This window comes from Sphaerodactylus townsendi, linkage group LG01 (assembly GCF_021028975.2).
Source record: "Sphaerodactylus townsendi isolate TG3544 linkage group LG01, MPM_Stown_v2.3, whole genome shotgun sequence".
Taxonomy (NCBI): domain Eukaryota; kingdom Metazoa; phylum Chordata; class Lepidosauria; order Squamata; family Sphaerodactylidae; genus Sphaerodactylus; species Sphaerodactylus townsendi.
The window spans coordinates 23610217-23623368 of NC_059425.1; the positions used below are offsets into that span (position 1 = coordinate 23610217).

At 46.9% G+C, this 13152-nt stretch overlaps 1 protein-coding gene across 2 annotated transcripts in view; it reads right to left on the bottom strand.

Annotated features, from left to right (window-relative positions):
• Positions 1-768: 768 nt before the first annotated feature.
• Positions 769-13152, bottom strand: part of ANKRD35 (ankyrin repeat domain 35) — a 65597-nt gene continuing 53213 nt past the window's right edge. Inside the window, exons 10-14 of one of the 2 annotated variants that reach the window (XM_048514329.1) lie at positions 8911-11196; positions 6115-6204; positions 4961-5026; positions 3272-3367; positions 1681-1811 (exon numbers count right to left, since the gene is read on the bottom strand). In XM_048514329.1, the coding sequence (XP_048370286.1) occupies positions 3308-3367; positions 4961-5026; positions 6115-6204; positions 8911-11196 (2502 nt within the window). In that variant the 3' untranslated portion in view covers positions 1681-1811; positions 3272-3307. Of the gene's footprint in view, positions 1812-3271; positions 3368-4960; positions 5027-6114; positions 6205-8910; positions 11197-13152 lie in introns of both variants that reach the window. The other variant, XM_048514320.1, reaches the window with a different exon arrangement.

The window sequence follows — 13152 nt, forward strand, 5'->3', positions numbered from 1 at the left end:
GGTTAACTGTTGTGTGTAAACAGGTTGCTGAAGTCACTGTTTATGACCTGATCTACCGAGTAGCTATCGGTCAGTCAGATAGCCATTGCTTACATGTTAGGGAGCACGCACATCTGAAGCGATAGTTAACTGTGTTCCTTTGTTTGAGTAGACGCGACACCCAGAGAGGAGACACGAGGTACATAACATCATGTGAAACACCAGATAGGTAGCAAGATGTAACCAAACGTACAGTAATGTAGATGTGTAACAGGAAAGGAAGGATTTCTTATTTTTATCTCCTTGTAACCTCCCTTTATATGTATTGTCAAAGGCTTTCATGGCCAGAATCACTGGAGTGGTTTCTGGGCTGTATGGCCGTGTTCCCATAGCATTTTCTCCTGATGTTTCGCCTGCATCTGTGGTGGGCATCTTCAGAGGAACTTCCTCAGAAGTGGCTGACATCTGGCCATACAGCTGGAAACCCCACAACCCTCCATTTATAGTTGGGAAACTCATGTATAAAAAGCAACTGAGAATGTGTCTCTTCTGTTCTACTCTTCTGATTGATATATATATATACACAGAATATATAAATCTCCTTTATATATTGAACCACAAGGCATTGATACGGTGCCAACATTAGAGTGGTTCATGCCTTTATTCTTCAATGCTGGTCCCTTTGTACTGGCGCTGAGTGCATTCTGTTTCTTTTATTAGGGTCAAAACAGGCAATTTGTGGGGACAGGGCGGTGGTCACAGTGAAGACCAGTTACTGAGTCAAAAACGTTTTGACCAAGCATTCATCCTTTATTTGACTTTTCAGGGGACCAAAGGAAGGTGGCATTTTAAAAACTGAAAACAGCAGACAAACAGCAGCAACACAAATCCTTTGAAAGTGTTAAAACCCCTTTAATTGAAGATTTAACAAATAATGCTTAGAGAATGGAGGTGAGAGACCTTTTTTGGTCCAATCCACTGGGAAGTTTTTCCTGTACAAGCCCCACTGAGAAAAATGGCCGGACCCTATCTCAGTTCCCATTCATTTCAGTGGGGCATGTATGGGGAAATTTCCCAGTGGTTTATAGCACACACATCAATTAATGCAGGAGAGGTATTTGAAAGTAAAATACCGAAATGGAACTAGCTCAGCCATAACAAGACCAGTCACAATGGCACTGATGATTAAGAGTAGGTATTTCCTTTTCTCCCTTAAATACTACTTGCTTCCAGTGGTGGGATTAAAATCATTTAACAACTGGTTTCGGTGGTGGGATTAAAATAATTTAACTGGTTGTTTACAAGCACCATTTTAACAACCGGTTCTGCCGAAGTGGTGCGAACCTACTGAATCCCACCACTGCTTGCTTCCCACATTCCTATTGTTTCTTTATCACTCCAGTATCCCACCCCATCCTAATTCCCAATTCTGTTTAAAAGAGAGAGAGAGGAAGATAAAAGGAATAAAATGGTAAGCTAGAGTATGTGTTGTTTAATTTCCATGAGTAATTCCAACTGCAGAATTGCATCGCAGAATTGGAAGCATCAGAATGCAGATTTCAGACACACACCCCACTGCTTTGGTTTCATAACATTGGGACATAGCTAGAATGTAAAGGTTTTTTTTAAAAAAAGAGACTGGCTCTCTACCCTCATCAGGCCTCAAGAGAATACTTATGGCAATACTCAGGATTTATGTTGCGTTTTTGGTGTTCCAGAAGTCAAAGATGGCTCTTGTGCCCTGGCAGCGAAGGAGTGTACCAGTTTCTGGCTGTAGAAGTGACTGACCAGTGTTCTTCTTCTCTTATTATCGTCCACAGTGGAATTAAATCCTGCAATGAAGAAATAATTGCAGTGCTCAGTATAGTTCACAGGATGTACTATGAAACGGCAAACTTGAACTTCCCGAGGAGTCAGTACCACCAGACTGGACACCTTGAACCTTCAGTCCCACTCCCTGCATGACCTCTCTCTTTCTCTCTCTCAGCCTAACCTACCTTACAGGGTTGTGAGGATAAAATAGGAAGGGGAGAACCATGTATGCTGCCCTGAACTCCTTGGAGGAAAGATGGGATTTTTTTTTTAAAAAAAGTGTGCTAGATCCCAAGAGGTATGAGATCAGCTATGATTACTGAAAGGTGGAAGGAAATTAATCTGCTTAGCGGTCACTGTTTTTATGATAATGTTGTGAGCAAGCTTGAAAAGTCCTCTCTCTCTCTCTCACTGAGGTTTTGTCCAGCTTGGCTCTATGACTCTTGAGCTAATGCCCTTTTGGTAGCCAATGGCTACTGTAGCCTGCTAGAGTTGGAATTACCTGGGTGGGGATCAAGGCTGAAGGCTGAGGTGTGTGGGGGGGGGGAGGGGAATGGCGCCTGGGGCAACACCTGCTCTGGGAGCCCCTACACACACTCCCCCCCACGCCCCATTTACCTTAGCCGGCTGAAGCAGCAGCTTGGCGGGGTGGGGCCAAGGGGAGGGTGTGGGGGCGATTCTCTGCCCTCCACATGGCCAGTTAATGTGCGCCCGGAGACATGTGACTGAAGGAACTGCTTGACAAATTGGAAATCTGGCACTGGGGGGTGGGGAGCAACAACTGACTAGAAAGCCACAGAGCTGGGGGATCAACACTGCTGTGTTGTGCAGGGGAAGAGCTGGTTGTTACTCACTACAGTCTGAATGGCTTTCCAATTCATTCCCAAAAGGCCACATATCTTTCTCTAATGCTCTGAGGTTGCTTCACCAAACCCAAGCTCCTCCATTCACAATACAAAGGAGGAGGGTCTCGCACTCTCCTTTCTCCCCTCCCCTCCCCATGTACTCAGATTCTCTTTCTTGACCAACAGTAGTTTGCTATTTTATGCAAACTGGGGCGTTTCTGGAAACCAGGATTCACAAACGATGGTTTGCCTTTCTGGCTTCCAGTCCGCCTCTGGCTTGCACAAGTTACAGTTTGTGTTCAACATCAAACCGTCAAGAAAAAAGAAAGTAAGAAAGGGAATTAAAGTGAGAGAGAGGAAGCTAGGAAAAGAAACACGCAGGCCTGAGGTTCATGCACAACACCAAGCCTTGAGCCCAATCTAGATAAAGCAGCCCTTGGAACTTCCTACCACTTGGAGGAAATGTGACAGAACATTTTCCAGTGTTCCAGGACTGAACCAGAGCATGGGAATGAGATCTGCTTTTAGTGAGAGAGATTGGTAGGGATCAGGCACAGCCCCTGAGTAATGCAGGTTAGGTTTATGCCTTCCTTGGCAGGTGGAAGGGAGGCAATGTAAGAAGACAACATTCTCACTTGGAAGAAAAGGGGGAGGCTTATAAGCTTGGCCGGTCATCCGTCTGTCCTCAGGATCCGGAGCAGCATCGCATGGACCTCCTCGTCCATAAAACCCTGAATAGGAAAAATACATTCCTACAAGTACAGTCGATAAATTCCACCCCCAAACAATGCTCTAAAGCCTCCCAGAACACCATGGCAGGGAGAGCAGCTAGCCAATGTGAACAGCAGAGTTTGAGTTGTCAACCTCCAGGTGGTGGCTGGAGATCTCTGGGATTACAACTGATCTTCAAGCAACAAGGTGGCAGGGGCTTATGGGAATTATAGTCCATGAACATCTGGAGAGCCACAGGTTGCAAACCCCTGATCTAAGCCATTTCTGCATGATCAAAATATCCTGGGTTGAGCAAGGAAAATATCCCTGTGCAGCTGAGAATTCCGCACGGTTCCCTGTACTAAAGCAGGCCTGCCCCAGTGTTGCCCTGCAATATTTACCTTAGCCTGGAATTTTCAAAAATCGCCTGTTTGGAGGTTCTTTTAAAAAATCCCAGTGTGACCCTGCTTGTTCCTGCTACGGTGCAAAAACCAATCGGGAGCAGACCCAGTTTATTTTTCCCGCCCAGCTGCCTGATCTCCCCACCTGACTGCCACTCAAAATCAACAGCCAATCAGAACGCGGGACACCAGGCACGCTCAGATTTGCTCACTGCTGCCACTCAAAAACAACAGCCAATCAGAATGTGGGACACTGGGCATGCTCAGATCTGTCTGCAATGTAAATACAGAAGTCCGTCCACGTGCAGAACAAACTGGAGCATTTCCTCCCGGTCTTCACTACATCCCTTCAAACAACAGGCAGCCATGTGGACAGACACCCTGGGATAAAATAGACCCAGGTTTAAAAAAACCCGTGGTGCACAGGTATGATTTTGCCATGCGGAAACGGCCTTAGAGAAAATGGCTGCTTTGATGGTGGATTCTGTGGCATTACATCCCAATGAAGTCCCTTCCCACTCCCAAACATGGCCTTTCTCAGACTCCACTCCCAAAAGTTCCAGATATTTCCAAAACTGGAGATGACAAATGTAAGCAGAGTCCGTGCTCCACACTGTATCGCTGAAATTGTGTCACTGAATGTTCCCATATATATATAATTTTTAAAAACCTTCCCATATGTACAAAAACTAGTATCAAACAGTGAATTTCTGACCCAGTCTTTTACCTAAAGCTAGGTTTCTGCACACAGGAATTGTTGTAATTTAGGGTTCATTGATCTTATTAGTTAAAGTTTATTGATCTGATGGAAATACTAAACCATAGATAAGGACCAAATAACCCCCTTTCCCCCCTCTGCAAAAAGCTAGAAGGCTACAAGAATCAGCCAGATATAGCAATGGACAAGACAGAAGAGAAGGCTGAATACAGAAGAAGATAATAGAAGGAAAAAGAAAATGGGGTACAGGAGAGAGTTGTGGAGAGAATGCAATAGCAGAGGACTCCAGGTAACACATGGATTCATTCCTTGAACAGCAGAAAATCTTGCTGTGTACACAGCATCCTCCAACCACAATCTGAAGTGCTATTATTAAAGGGGAATTTTGCCATGTGATCTACTGTTTGTACAACCTAGCAGCTGTCCTCCCTATGTCGGGACAGATCGCGAACCCTGCGGATCTTCACCTAGCACAATTTATCCAGTCTTCTTACCTGGGCTGCATTGAGCAGGTGGGTTCTGTAAATGGACACAATCTCTTGATGGTTCTTCTGGATGACCTGGAAGAGTTGACAAATACCAGTGAACCTGAGCCACAAGCTGACTTGGGCCTTGCTAGACTTTACAAAGTCCCGTGTGTTTATTGACAGAGAACACAAGGCCTTTATACCAAACATTATCTAAATTGAGGCCCAATGGCATTGTAATTAAGCATTAAAAAGACACTAGGATGATACAGTCATGAATTTCCTAGCATCTTGTCCGTTTTGTCTGGAAGATTAAAGCTGCATATAAAGAATTTGTTTTAAGGTTCTAGCCCTCACTGGGGCATAGAAATAGTTGTAAAACACTGCCTAGAAATTCTACAATTGTGTATGGCCAAGCTGAACGATGAACTGGGTTTCCAGTAGACCTGGACTGAGTGCAACCCAAACCCCACTTATTTATCGTAAAGTGCCAACCCGGCAATTTAACCTGAATGCTGAGGTTTTAGTTTAGAAAAAACGGTTGGCTCCCTCTTCCTCTGCCCCACCCGCTCGAGAAGGGGCCAGCCTGCTCTAGCCTTCAGCAAGTCCCACACGCACCGCTCTGTGCCTCTCTAGCATCTCTGACTCCTCTGCACCTTCCCCCCCCTCGGGCAGCAGCCACCCAGAGCACAGGCACCAGGCCCGCCAGCCAAGTCCTCCCTGCTCACCACGGTGTCCGCACGTCATGCTCAGTGGCCCAGACCAGCTTAGATGTGTGTGTGGGGGGGGGGGGGTGATTTTCCGTCCACCACGACGAACTCTGTGTGCACGTGCCCACAGAGAGGGCTCCGAGTGCCACCTCTGGCACCCATGCCATAGGTTCGCCATCACTGGTGTAGGATATCTAAAACATTCTTGAAAGATGCAAGTTTTGTATGAAAAATTTCTTCAGAAAGATTCAAGCCCTCATTGGCTGGGAGAAAAATGGAACACTGGAGATTGGGTAGGCAAAATAGTCAAATCTGAACTGTATTACTAGCACATTTGTTTGATGGAGTAGAAGGTGGGGGAGTAGAAGGTCTTGATTATGAGCATGCTAGCTTCTTCCAGGGTCTTCTAAGGTGCACATTATTAAGTTCCAGGGGCACTCATCTGATAACCTGACCGACAAAAATACTCACCTCAATTTGCAGGTGGAGACGGGCACGTTCGCTGCGCAAGTTGAGGACTTCACTTGAAAGTTTCTCTGTTTCTTTTAGCAGCTTCTTGACCTGCAGGGATATGACAGAGCAGACATCATTTAAGACTCTCCTCTACCAGGGACTCCGCGAGCTAATTGTTCTTGCTCAGATTCAGTTGCCCTGTCTGTAAAATAGAAATATTACACCATAATCCTAAACAGGGTTATACCCTCCTAAGCCCATTGACTTCAACAGTCCTAGGAGGGTGTATCTCTATTTAAGATTGCACTGTAAATGACCCAGCTAATCAGTTTTCAAATTTTAACAAACTGGGAACCCCCATTTTGATTAAAAGGTTTTCACATATCCACAACCTTTCAAAATGCTCCAGGCAGACCCCTACCACAGCAAGCCACGCCACGTCCCCTGAAGAGCTCCATCTTAATGACATTCTCAAAACAATATGGAGAGAACCATATCAGCTACACTTAAAATGAAAAGTAAGACGACTGTATTGTTTGTACATGGCCCAGATGGTCAGGTCACGGATAAATTATTTTTAGGGCCATCATTCAAAGGTTCTAGTTCAGTGATGGCGAACCTATGGCACGGGTGCCAGAGGTGGCACTCGGAGCCCTCTCTGTGGGCACACGCACACAGAGTTTGTCACGTGGGGGTGGAAAATCACCCCCTACACAGACACATCTAGGCTGGCCTGGGCCACTGAGCACAACATGCGCACACCGCGGTGAGCAGGGAGGACTTGGCTGGCGGGCCTGGTGCCTGTGCTCCGGGTGGCTGTTGCCCAAGGAGGGGGGGTGGGCTCAGAGGAGGCAGAGATGCGAGAGGCACAGAGCGGTGCGTGCGGGACTTGCTGGAGGCTAGAGCAGGCTGGCCCCTGCTCGAGCGGGTGGGGTGGAGGCAGGGGGAGCCATCCGTTTTTTTCTAAACTAAAACCTCAGCATTCAGGTTCAATTTCTGGGTTGGCGCTTTGCGATAAATAAGTAGGGTTTGGGTTGCAATTTGGGCGCTTGGTCTCGAAAAGGTTCGCCATCACTGTTCTAGTCAATCTCACCTCATTACTGGAAGAGTTTACATCAAAGAAAACAAGAAACTTTATGGGTTTTCATAAAATAGAGGCTAACTGAACAAGGGTTGGAAGGGGTCTGGAAAAGCTTTCTAGGTGGCTCGCAGAAACAGAATAGGACCCACGTCACACAAAAATCTGATTTTCCATAAGAATATAAATACAGCCTGCTGGATCAGACAAGGGGTCCATCAAGTCCAGCATTCTGATTCATGCAGTGAACAATCAGTTCCATTCCATACCTAGAATCAACTGGCTATGGTGAATATTCCTGGCTGTGTGGTCTGGTAGTTTTTGAGAAAACTACCTTTGCATATACAGTGGAACCTCGATTTTCATCGGTTTCGGTTTTCATAGATTTTTTCAGTGAAAAATTTGTCTCGGTTTTCATTGATTTGCCTCAGTTTTCATCGATTTGCAGTAAGGTGCCGGGGTTTGGGGAGAAAAATCACCTGGACAAAGCTGTTGCAGGCTGTGTTTGCAACTTGTTTAATGACAATGTCTTGCCCCATTTCAGACAAATCTTAAAGAGGCGTCAGAAACAGACCTCATTGGACAGCTTTCTGGTGCGACATTGGTCCATTGGCTCTGAAGCTGGTCCTAGTGTTATTGTTTGTTACTGTTTTCAGCATTAAGCACTATGTTTATTCACCCAAAAATGTGTTTTTGGTATGTTTTTTGGAGTTTGAAGACCGCAATATTTATGAATGAACTTTTGTGATCAACTGCAAGAACCTGGAATTTGAATGAATGTGGAAACACCTTTGAAGGGACTGTTTATGTTTAGATTATTGAATAGAAAAAGAGAAAAATAATTCATGTGATGATACAACAGTGAATGATGAAATTCTGTTGATATGAGATAGATATATGATTACAATTGTATGTGATGCGTATTGTTCCTTAATATATAAGAAATACCAATCCTAAATTGGCTGCCTAGTGGGTGATGTGTTTAATGTTTTAGTGCATGTTTTTTGGAGTTCCTAGAACGGAATAATTGGATTTACATTGATTCCTATGGAAAAGTTTGCCTCGGTTTTCATCAGTTTCGGTTTTCATCGATTCTTTTCGGACAGATTACCAACGAAAACAGAGGTTCCACTGGATTATCTATAGATGCAGAGTGGGATCCCTCTGGCTCTAAGATAAAATGCTTTGCATTAGCAAGTATCATAAAAACAATTCCAGACTACCCCAAAAGTAACTATGATAGTTAGTTTCTGCCCTTCAAAAGTGGGGGAATCCAATTCTTTCTCCTTCCTGTAACGTGGAGAGTCCCTACACCTTTTTCCTGTAGGGGCTGACATTTCCCAGTGCTGGATGGGCATGAGAGGGGCTGATGGGCCCCCAAAGTATCCCACACATCCCTAGAGTTCTCCTACTCCAGTTGTAGAAACACTGACCCAGCTTACAGAGCATTGGGGAGGATGGTTTGCACATCCAGCAGCCCAGTTTCTAAAATGTGACGGTGTGTCAATGCAAAGTCCCACAGGAAAGTTATTTTGCCTCAACCAATGTCACATTTCAATCAGGCTATGCAATTGAGACATCTATCTCTGGGGCCTCTAGCTGAGAAAGCTAGACATGGCTGACAGGAAGAACCCACACACACATACATCCACACGCACACCAATACTTCCTTCAACAACTGCTCCGGTTTCTAGAGAGTAGCCCACTTTGACCTTTAAGAATTCAATGGTCCTTACCCTTCCTTCTCTGTCCTGACAGGTCTTGGTCAGCTCCTCCACCTTCCTGTTCAACTTGTCCACCGAAATCTCCAACCGCTGTGACTTCCCTCTCAGTTCATCCACCTCCTCTTCATGCTCTGCTGACTCAGCTAGCAGCTCCTTGTTCCTCTGGCGCTCAGAGTTTAATGCTTCCTTGTGGTGGGTGGATTCTCCACTCACTTTCTCATACTTCTCCTGAAGGGCAGACAGCTGCTCTCCCAAGGCTTGTGCCCTAAGGGACAGCATGCCACGGACCTTCTCGTGCTTCCGGAGGGCCTCTTCCTCCTCGTGGCGCAGCTCGGCCATCTTGATGGTGAGTTGGTCAATCAGCTGCTTCATTGTGGCCCCCTCTTCGCCTCTCCCAAGCAGAGAGGCCTGGGCTGCCTCATATAGCTCTTTCAGCCCCTGCAGGCCTTTCTCCAGCTCATTCATTCGCTGTCTGACTTTCCAGTTATCAGCAATGGCATCTGAGGCCTCGGCATACATCTCTCGCCAAGCCTTTTCCTCTGCTGCGAAGGGGTTCAAGCCGTTATGTTCTGCAAAATGTGTACGGTCAGCCCCAAGGACGTGGTTCTCCTCTTCCATCTCGGATACCAGCTGTAAGGCTTCGTTCTGCTTCTTCACCACATTGTCAAGCTTCCAGTGTAACTCCCTCAAGATGTTATTGCCAAGGTTTTCATTTCCAACGTTGCTCCCCTCTTTGGTCACCTGTTTCATGAAGCTGTCCCTCACAACCACCATCTCCTTCCTCTGGGCCTCCAGTTTCATCTGCAGCCTCTTTGATTCTTCTTTCTCAGCTAAGAGCTGTTGGTTCAAGGAGTCAATGGTCCGCCTCAGCTCTTCCACCACCAAGCTCCCCATGGCCTCTTTCTGAGGAGGTTCCTCTTTGGGATGGAATAATCCATGAAGCTCCTCCTGCAGCTTCTCCCTCTCCCTGCTTAGGTGAGCCAGCTCCTTCACAAGGTCGCCATTGTTCTGTTTGAGATCCCACACTTCTTTCTCCAGGTCAGAACTCCTCCGACTTGAGCGGGCCTTGTTGTCCCCCCTGTCAGGTTTTACCCTGAGTTTGACCTGTCCGGGAGTTTCCTCATGCAGCTGGTTCTTTTCCGTCTCGACCTTTCCTGGCTCTTTTTCTTGATGCCCTGTGCCGTTTACCATGACTCCTGACTGAGAGGCCACAATGGCTTCCCGAAGAGGCCTGACTTTCTCCAGAAGGCGGGAGTTGACTTGATGCAGCTTGGCTAGGGCATTCTCTAGGCCCATAACTACCTTCTTCCAGACCGTCACACTCCTCCTGACCGTTGCTGATGGCACTGCCTGGAACTGGAGATTGATTCTGATGGCCTCATCAGCTTCCTTTTTCAGGGCCTCGTTCTCAGACATGACTATGGAGTTTTCCTTCTGCACTCTGGAGTATTCCTCCTCCATCTCAGTGAAAAATTGGGATACTTTATCCCTGGGGAATCCTGTCTCCTGTTTCCCTGCTTTCTCAGCCTCCCCCAGATTCATCGCCAGCAAACTACGCAGCTGCTGGTTTTCGCTATCCAGTTCTGCCACACGGGCCTCCAGAGCCTTCAGCATCCCACCCTGTGACTTCTTTTTGGCTTCGTAGACATTGATCACCGCCCTCATGTTCTCCATGTGGCCTTCCATTTCTTGCACCCTCTGTACGGCGCTTGCTTTCTCCTCAAGGGCCACAGACACTTCCGCCTGGAGGGACCTCAGTTCCTTCTGCTGCTTTTTCTTCTCTTCCTCCTCCTCTTCACCAGGCCATCGTATTCTCTTCTCTTGGGCCATCACAGACTTCAGCTCCTCTTTTTCCAGTTCAGCTGTCTGGGTTTCCACGTGCTGTTTCTCCTGCTCTTCATGTTCCACCTTCCTCCTCTTGAGTTCTTGTACTTGTTCAGCCAAAAGTTTAAGGTAATAGTCTTCCTCTGAAAGGTCACAGCTGTACCTCTTGCTCAACTCCTCCCAATCCCGGGTGTTGTTTTTCCCCTCAGGAAGGAGCTGGTTAATCTCTTGCACCTGATCCCATACCCTTTCCTTTATCGATTTACATCCTTCTGAGAAGGTGACACACTCTTTTGTCTTCTGGGCCAACTGCAGCTCCAACTGGATGACCCTCATCTTCTCCTCTCTATAGCGACTCCTCCATTCTCTCAGCTCCGCGTTCTCTTCCTCATCTTCCTCATCGCTGTCCTCTCCTCTCTCACTCTGGAGGGCCAGGCTGCTTACATCGGTGTCTTTGCCACTCTCGGTTAGAACCTGAAACCACAATCAATAAATTTAAAAACATTTTATTCGTTTACTAGCTTCGCTGTTTGAAGGATGGGTAGACTTCTACCCCACTCCACGCATGATTCATTATTATCCAAGGAAAGATGGACCAAATCACCCAGAGACCTTCTGAACGTTGTCAGTGATGTACAAGCCAATAATTTTTTAGCCAATAATTAGTATTTTTAACATGATGGGGAAATCAATTACATAGAGAAGAAGAAGAGAAGAGTTTGGATTTATATCCCCCCTTTCTCTCCTGCAGGAGACTCAAAGGGGCTTACAATCTCCTTGCCCTTCCCCCCTCACAACAAACACCCTGGGAGGTAGGTGGGGCTGAGAGAGTTCAGAAGAACTGTGACTAGCCCAAGGTCACCCAGCTGGCATGTGTGGGAGTGCACAGGCTAATCTGAATTCCCCAGGTAAGCCTCCGCAGCTCAGGCGGCAGAGCTGGGAATCAAACCCGATTCCTCCAGATTAGATACACGAGCTCTTAACCTCCTATGCCACTGCTGCTCATAGAACAATTAAAGAATTACATGGGACTCGATTAAAAAAAACTCAAATATTTTTGCATGCCAGTGATGCCAACTCGCACCTGCTGGGGCTTAGAAGGCTTCAGGCTGTTGCCATCTGCTGTGCCAATGAGAACTGCACCCCCTTTCGACTATTCACAATGGTGGATTCCGCACAGCAAATGTATAATGGGTTGCAGCTGTTATAAAGGACCCGTTTTCCTTTTCCCCATTCGCATGCATGCCATGCAGGCAGCAATTGGAGCCCATGGAAACAATCTGAGTTGCTTTTGTGCCTTCGCACAGAGGTACTTTTCTTTCTTTTTATTTCCTGCAACACATGCACAGCTGCACAGGCATACAGAAACGAACCCCCACAGCCACATCGATTGTCCCACAAAACGATCGGCCGCACCTGCGTAGCTGCGCATGTGCAACCTGCAAAAGAAAAAAAAAGAAAGAGGAGTGGAGTTTTGGATTTATATCCCCCCTTTCTCTCCTGCAGGAGACTCAAAGGGGCTTACAATCTCCTTGCCCTTCCCCCCTCACAACAAACACCCTGGGAGGTAGGTGGGGCTGAGAGAGCTCCGAGGTAGGTGGGGCTGAGAGAGCTCCGAGAAGCTGTGACTAGCCCAAGGTCACCCAGCTGGCGTGTGTGGGAGTGTACAGGCTGATCTGAATTCCCCAGATAAGCCTCCACAGCTCAGGCGGCAGAGCTGGGAATCAAACCCGGTTCCTCCAGATTAGATACATGAGCTCTTAACCTCCTGCACCCCTGCTGCTCCTTCCCTGCAACAGCAGAGCAATAATGAACACGTGTTGCTGTGGATCGGTCATACTCGCTGCCACGAGGAGAAAACATGTTTGGGGGGCCTTTGTAACCTGTGGGGCCTTTAGAGAATCCGCCCACCACCTGCTGAACAACCTACACAGAAGGGCAGGTGGGCACATTCTCCCTGGTGGATCGCAGCATGGAACTTACAGGGAAGGGATGGAAGGGAGGGAAATAAAGCGTCTGCCGCCTGGCTGTTTGCGCGGGAACAGTTCCAACCTGGGATTTTACACAAGGATTGCTGGTTTAGCAATTTTTGAAAATCTTGGGGGGGAGGGAAATAAAATGGGCCAGACTCATTTTGGGGACAGGGCCTGTGTGAAATCCCCCCCCCCTCAAAAAAACAGTTCGTATTGCACCCTACACCCGTTCTATTTGCTCTGTGCGGAATCCACCAATGTGCTTTCTATTTATTTACGTACGTGATATTTACGCCTCCTTTCCGAGAACCTGCCCGAGGTGGCTTACGAAAATATGCAAACAAAGAAAACCTTAAAAGGTGTTAATTAAAACCCAGCATTAAAAAGATCAGGCCTGGCATAAAAGCACAGACCAAAAAAAGACTATACAAACAGACCAGCTTCAAATAACAGTTTC